This window comes from Cebus imitator, unplaced genomic scaffold (genome assembly GCF_001604975.1).
Source record: "Cebus imitator isolate Cc_AM_T3 unplaced genomic scaffold, Cebus_imitator-1.0 Scaffold14, whole genome shotgun sequence".
NCBI lineage: Eukaryota > Metazoa > Chordata > Mammalia > Primates > Cebidae > Cebus > Cebus imitator.
Genome location: NW_016107329.1, coordinates 11488731 through 11495491, shown reverse-complemented (window position 1 = coordinate 11495491; position 6761 = coordinate 11488731). Strand labels below are relative to the sequence as shown.

Here is a 6761-nt window from a genome sequence, read left to right as displayed (position 1 = left end):
AAAAAAAAAAAAAAAAAAAAAAGAGAAACCCCATGTCTACTAAAAATACAAAATTTGCTGGGTGGGGTGGCACAGCCGTGTAATCCCAGCTGCTAAGGCAGGAAAATTGCAGGAACCCAGGAGGTGGAGGTTGCGGTGAGCCGAGATTGTGTCATTGCACTCCAGCCTGGGCAACAAGAGCAAAACTCCATCTCTCTCTCTCTCTCTCACACACACACAACTTTATTTTAAAAAATTAATGTTTATTTAAAAAAATTAATGTATACTTAAAAATCACATCTTAGTTTATCTTGGCTTCTTTTAAAAATGGTATTTTTATTCTACTTAACCAGTGATGAACATTTATGAAGAATTAAAGGAAAAAAAAAATACCAACCCAGGTACTGAACCACAACCTCTAGAGGGTATAAGTGTATATATTTCTTTACAATTTTTTTTGTAGAGACATTGGTCTCGCTATGTTGCCCAGGCTGGTCTCAAGCAATCCTCCTGCCTTAGCCTCTCAAAGCACTGAGATTACAAGCATGAGCCATTGTGCCTGGCTGCGGTACGTATATTTCTAAAAAGCTGATCTGTGTGAGACCATCCTGGCCAATATGGTGAAACCCCATCTCTACTAAAAATATAAAAATCAGCTGGTCATGGTGGTGCGTGCCTGTAGTCCCAGCTACTCGGGAGGCTGAGGCAGAATAATCACTCAAACCCGGGAGGTGGAGGTTGTGCATGTGTTTGTTTAAGAGACATTGCTACAAAATTGATCCTTTCTTCATACATGTGCTTATCACTTACTACATGTCAGCTAAGGGAGGGAGATACACAGGCTAATCCCAGTGCAGCTGAATGGATGCTGCCATGTAGAAGCACAGACAGTAAAAGTCCTGGGGTACAGAGGAGGGGAACACTGTCCAGGATGGGTCTAACGTAATACAACTCAAAACTACAGGGTTACAAAGACATTCTGATCTCCAATCTACTCATAAATTCATCCTTTCCACTGCACAATTGACAATCTGCACAATCAAAGGTAACATTAATTAGTAGAAAAAAAAATTTTTGAGACAGTTTCACTCTTGTTGCCCAGGCTGAAATGCAATGGTTTGATCTTGGCTCACTGCAACCTCCGCCTCCCAGGTTCAAGCAATTCTCCTGCATCAGCCTCCTGAGCTGGGATTACAGGTACCTGCCATGACACCTAGTTAATTTCTGTATTTTTTAGTAGAGACGGGGTTTCACCATACTGACCAGGCTGGTCTCAAACTCCTGACCTCAGGCGAGCCATCCGCCTCGGCCTCCCCAAGTGCTGGGGTTACAGGCGTGAGCCACTGTGCCCGGCCGAGTATGAAATTTTTCAAACCTCCTAAGTGACAGCTGTTCATGTGGAAAGGGTAAGGAGGTTATCCTGCTGACATTAATGGTTTAAAGGGTCACATTATGCAATCACAGCTAATCCTATCTATCAAGACAAAGTTTCAGTTCATGCTTTTCTGAGCTTTTTTATTTTTTTTTTCTTCAAGATGGGGTTTCACCATGTTGGTCAGGCTGGTCTTGAACTCCCGACCTCAGGTGATCCACCCGCCTTGGCCTACAAAGTGCCTGGATTACAGGCGTGAGCCACTGCGCCCAGCTGCTTTTCTTAGCTTTCTAAGTATTCAAACACAGTAGCTTTAAGCAATGCCTAATTATTAATGTAGGGGAAATTAGTAATTGAAAAGTATTTTTAAAGATGCTTTTTGGTGAGACTGCACATTCAAATAAACATTTTAAATACCTTTAAATAAAAGTTGTTAAAGGGCTTTTTTTAAAAGTTAGATTTTGACCAGGCACAGTGGCTCATGCCTATAATCCCAGTACTTTGGGAGGCACGAGGTCAGGAGTTCCAGACCAGCCTAGCCAGCATGGTGAAACCCTGCCTCTACTAAAAATACAAAAAATTAGCTGGGCATGGTGGCATGCACCTGTAGTCCCAGCTACTAGGGAGGCTGAGGCAGGAGAACTGCTTAAACCCAGGAGGCAGAGGTTGCAGAGAACCCAGAGGAGAGGTGAAAACAATTAAAAGAACCACCAAAAAATGGGGCCAGGTGCGGTGGCTCACGCCTGTAATCCCAGCACTTTGGGAGGCCAAAGTGGGTAGATCACAAGGTCAGGTGTTTGAGACCAGCCTGACTAACATGGTGAAACTCCGTCTCTACTAAAAATACAGAAATTGGCCAGGCATGGTGGCTCAAGGCTATAATCCCAGTTTCTCAGGAGGAAGAAGAATCGCTGGAACCCAGGAGGCAGAGGGTGCAGTGTGCCAAGATCGCGCCACTGCACTCCAGCTTGGGGGCCAGAGCGAGACTCCATCTCAAACAAACAAAGTTGGATTTAGATATAAAACTCAAAAGACATAATGAAACAGACCTTAGAAGGCTAATTACACGAACAATATTCCAATACACCTATCACAATATTAGGGAGTCATGGATTTTTCTCATTTTTAAAGTGAGTTTTTAAAACATGAAACAAAACATCAAAGTCATGAGGCTTGTGAGCATCTGTAACAGAACAATGCAGTTGTTGTGACATGACAAAACTTGTTTCAGTTACTCCTCTCATTAACTACACCTGACTGTCACAGGACCTGAGCAAGGCTTCAGGCTTACTATTGGAGTAAGTTCACCTCTGTGGCTATCCACGCAGTTCAAAGAATTCATTTCACACAACGACCGAAACAAAAAAGGGAAACCAAAATCCATTCACTCACATAACAGAGTTTTACAGTTGGATGGGACTAATGAAGGATTTAAAGAAGGCAGGTGTGTAGGGAGCGTATTTCTGTAACTACTTAACTCGCATACACTCCCCCAGCTTAATTCTACATCACCTTTCAGATACTGCCACTTAAGATAATCTTCCCACATTACTAGGAGGGATTGAGAAAACAGCGTCCTGGGGGTTTGGGGGCGGGACAGGGGGAGGCCCTAGGGACTCTCTTAAAGAGACAGTGCACATCCTGTTATTAAGACAATAAATGAGAACGAAATTCACTAGTCAATTCAATATGGAGCACCGACTGCCCGTCTGTCTGAGCTCTATAAACTGGCAGAAGAGAACACTGCTTCCCCACGTGTTCCCGGGTCTCGCATTTCGGCTTACAGGAACAGCGCTCTTTACTTACTAGAAATGAACATTGCCACTGTGAGCCTGATGCCAGCTTTCCCTCATCTTGTCTGCCATGGAATTTCGTAAAATCGCAAAGATAACTTTAAAAATTATTTTGACTTAAAGGTGAATTCACAGTAACATGCACACACACGCAGCTCCACACCGCTGAGAGAGGAGAAAGGTTCAAGTACAAAGGTGGGGAATGCTCGCGCTGGCCTCTCCCCGCCCTGGGTGAAATCCAAGTCGGGCAGTGCTCGATTCTAGGTCCCCGCCCGGGGGCTGAGACCACTCACGTCCCTGCCGCCTTCGGCGGCGCAGCCCCGTCTAGATCCCACCGCCTCCCCTGGCCGGAAACCAGACGACCAGACCACAGCTGTCCTGAAAGCACCAGACGCCGACCAAGCCCTCGAAGTTCCCTTCGGACACAACCCCGGGGAAAAACCGGGTTCAGGGACTCAAACCCGAGAGGAGCCAGCTCCCGCGACGGGACCTCCTGGTCCCCCAAGCACCTGCCACTGGGCTCTGCGACCCTACGGCGCCGGGAAGACCCGCCCGCGGCAGAGCGGGCCGGGGCTGGGAGCAGCGGTGCGGGGCCACCCGCGGGACAGCGACCCGGCAGCCCCCCTGCCCCCCAGACCCAGGGGCCGCGTCTCCGCCCGGTCCCGCCGCCCCCAGGCCCCGCCACGACCCCCTCACCGAGCAGCAGCAGCAGGGGCCGCCGGGCGCTGCCGGGGGCCGCCATGGCGCGGGGCGGCCGGGGCCGGTGGTGCGTGGGGCCGGGGCGCGGGAGGCGGTTGGGCCGCGGGAAAGCCGGGCGCGGGGGCGGCGGGGCGCGGGCGCCAAGGGCGGGCGTGAGAGGCGGCGGCGTTCCCGGACGCGAGAGGCCGGGCCACCGCGACTCCGGCACGAAGGAGACGCCGCGGCCAGCAGCGCCCGTCACGTGAGCGGCGCCGCGCCCTGACGTCACGTGACCCCGCGGGTCTCGCGAGAGCGCGCGCGTCGGGCGGTGGCGGCTCCGCTCCCCGCAGGTGCGGCCGCTCCCAGCACCGCACCGTGGTGCGCGTGATAGAGGCGGGCACGTGACCCGCGGCAGCACGTGACCCCGGACCCACGTGACCCGGCCGGCCCCCGCGGCCCCAGGGCGACCCGGGGCCCGAAAGGGGAAGCGCGCTGAGCTCAGGGGAAAGGGAGAGGAAGAGTCGTGGCTGGAGAAAGTGGGGAGAGAGGAAGCGCGCGCGGGGAAGGGCGGGCGGAGCGCGGACGCCCAGGCTTCTCGTCACCCCGCGAGGCCGGAGCCGCCGCGTCCCAGCCGTGGGCGTCCTCACGGGCCGGAGGGTCGCCGGGGTGGCCGCGCGGGTGACCGGCCGGGTGCGCAGCCAGGGCGGGCGGACGGTCACCCAGGGAGGCCGCTGTGCCCCGACCCCTGAGTGGTTTCAGGAAGAAAGGAAGGGATTTGCAGTCAGGGCAGGGCGGCTTTCCACTCGTGAATCGCAGGCTGAGGGACGAGGCCGCCGGCCTGCCCCAGGTGAGGGTGAAGGTGATGGCGATGCTGGCAGGCTTCGATGCATTTCCTGTCGAGCACTCTTTTTTCATTTTTGAGACGGCGTCTCGCTCGTTTTGCCCAGGCTGGAGTGCATGGTGCGATCTCGGCTCACTGCAACCTGCACCTCCCGGGTTCAAGCGATTCTCCTGCCTCAGCCTCCCGAGTAACTGGGATTACAGCGCGCGCCACGACGCCCCGCTGGTTCTGTATTTTAGTAGACACGGGGTTTCTCCCTGTTGGCCAGGCCGGTCTCGAACCCCTGACCTCAGATGATCCGTCCGCCTCGGCCTACCAAAGTGCTGGGATTACAGGCGCGAGACACCGCTCCCGGCCGAGCACTCTTATTGATAGAAGACCGCAAGGCTCAGTCCCGCCTGAGATTATTAAAGGTTTCCACGAGGAACACAATACTGAAACATTTTCCTCTTGTGAAGGAAACCGAAGTATTCTTCCCTAAAATACTGGGGATTGTTGAGCAAGAAAAGATTTTAAAACACAGGGCACACCCTGCCTGCCTGTATCCCCTGAAGGTGGGCCCCTTTACTACACTTCCTTACCCGCTCAGCGGCAGTGAGGGCAGACTTTCGTCTTGTGTAAGTCTGCTTTCCTGCGTTTTTCTTATTTTTAAATACAGAGTTTCCAGATGAGAATTCTTACTACCTGATGTTAAGAAAAATAAATAAATAAACAAATGAATACAGAGTCTCACTTTCTTGCCCAGGCTGGAGTGCAGTGGCGTGATCTCGGCTCACTGCAGCCTCCGCCTTCCAGGTTCAAACGATTCTCCTGCTTCAGCCTCCCGAGTGTTGGGGTTACAGGCATGAGCCACCACGGCATGCTAATTTTTGTGTTTGTAGTAGAGATGGTGTTTCACCCCATTGGTCAGGCTTGTGTCGAATTTCTGACCTCTAGCAGTTCACCTGCCTGGGCCTCCCAAAGTGCTGGGATTACAGACATGAACCACCGTGCCCAACTCCTGCATTTTGGAAGTCTGAAGATGCTATGTTTTTTTGACTTCTCACCAATAGAATTTATGGCTTTATGTTAAAATACTATTTAAGCAAGTCACCTTAACTACTGCCTTGTATAAAGCACCCTTCACATAAGTAACTACATCTTAGAAAAAGACTTCATCTTGGCCGCATAATCCCAGCGCTTTGGGAGGCCACCAAGGTGGGTGGATTGCGTGAGGTCAGGAATTTGAGACCAGCATGGCCAACGGGGTGAAACCCCATCTCTACTAAAAATACAAAAATTAGCGGGGCGTGATGGCGCACACCTGTAGTCCCAGCTACTTGGGAGGCTGAAGCAGGAGAATCCCTTGAACCCAGGCAGAGGTTGCAGTGAGCCGAGGCTGCACCATTACACTCCAGCCTGGTGACAGAGCGAGACTCGGTCTCAATAATAATAAAGACTTAATCTTACATTTCAAAAGGCATCATACCAACAGGGAGCAGATGTTTGCCTCATTAATAGAGACAGCATTCAATCAAAGAAAGACATAGCCAGGCACTCTATCACTCCTCACCAGAGAACTGTGGCCATGAAAAGGGCAGAACTTGACCAATCGGCACGGGCATTTTGATGGGCCCCATCTTGCTGTCACTTGTACTTAGCGCCCTGCATCTGCTGCCTAAGGATCTGCACATCAGAGACTTCCTTGGAAGAGGATGACTTCTGTCCGGATCAGGCCGGGATACACTGCTTCTCCCGTCATCGAGGCAACTCCATATAGCTCGTGGCTTTTGTGATTGAAATATCAATAGCCAGGCACGGTGGTTCACGCCTGTAATCCCAGCACTTTGGGAGGCTGAGGTTGGGAGTTTGAGACCAGCCTGACCAACATGGAGAAACTCCGTCTCTACTAAAAATACAAAATTAGCCTGGTATGGTGGCACATGCCTGTAATCCCAGCTACTTGGGAGGCTGAGGCAGGTGAATCTCTTGAACCCAGGAGGCAGAGTTTGCAGTGAGCCAAAATGGCGTCATTGCACTCCAGCCTGGGCAACAAGAGTGAAACTCATCTCTTAAAAAAAAGAGAGAGAGAAAGAAAGAAATAGCTTCGCCGGGCGCG

The 6761-nt window shown here is 51.7% G+C and overlaps 1 protein-coding gene across 1 annotated transcript in view; it reads right to left on the bottom strand.

Moving 5' to 3' along the window:
• The window catches only part of LOC108284455 (translation initiation factor IF-2-like), a 10424-nt gene extending 5687 nt beyond the window's left edge, over window positions 1-4737 (bottom strand). The window contains exons 1-2 of the mRNA XM_037729380.1: window positions 4542-4737; window positions 3841-4413 (exon numbers count right to left, since the gene is read on the bottom strand). Coding sequence (XP_037585308.1) covers window positions 3841-4413; window positions 4542-4737 — 769 coding nt within the window. The remainder of the gene's footprint in view (window positions 1-3840; window positions 4414-4541) is intronic.
• Between the last annotated feature and the right edge of the window lie 2024 nt (window positions 4738-6761).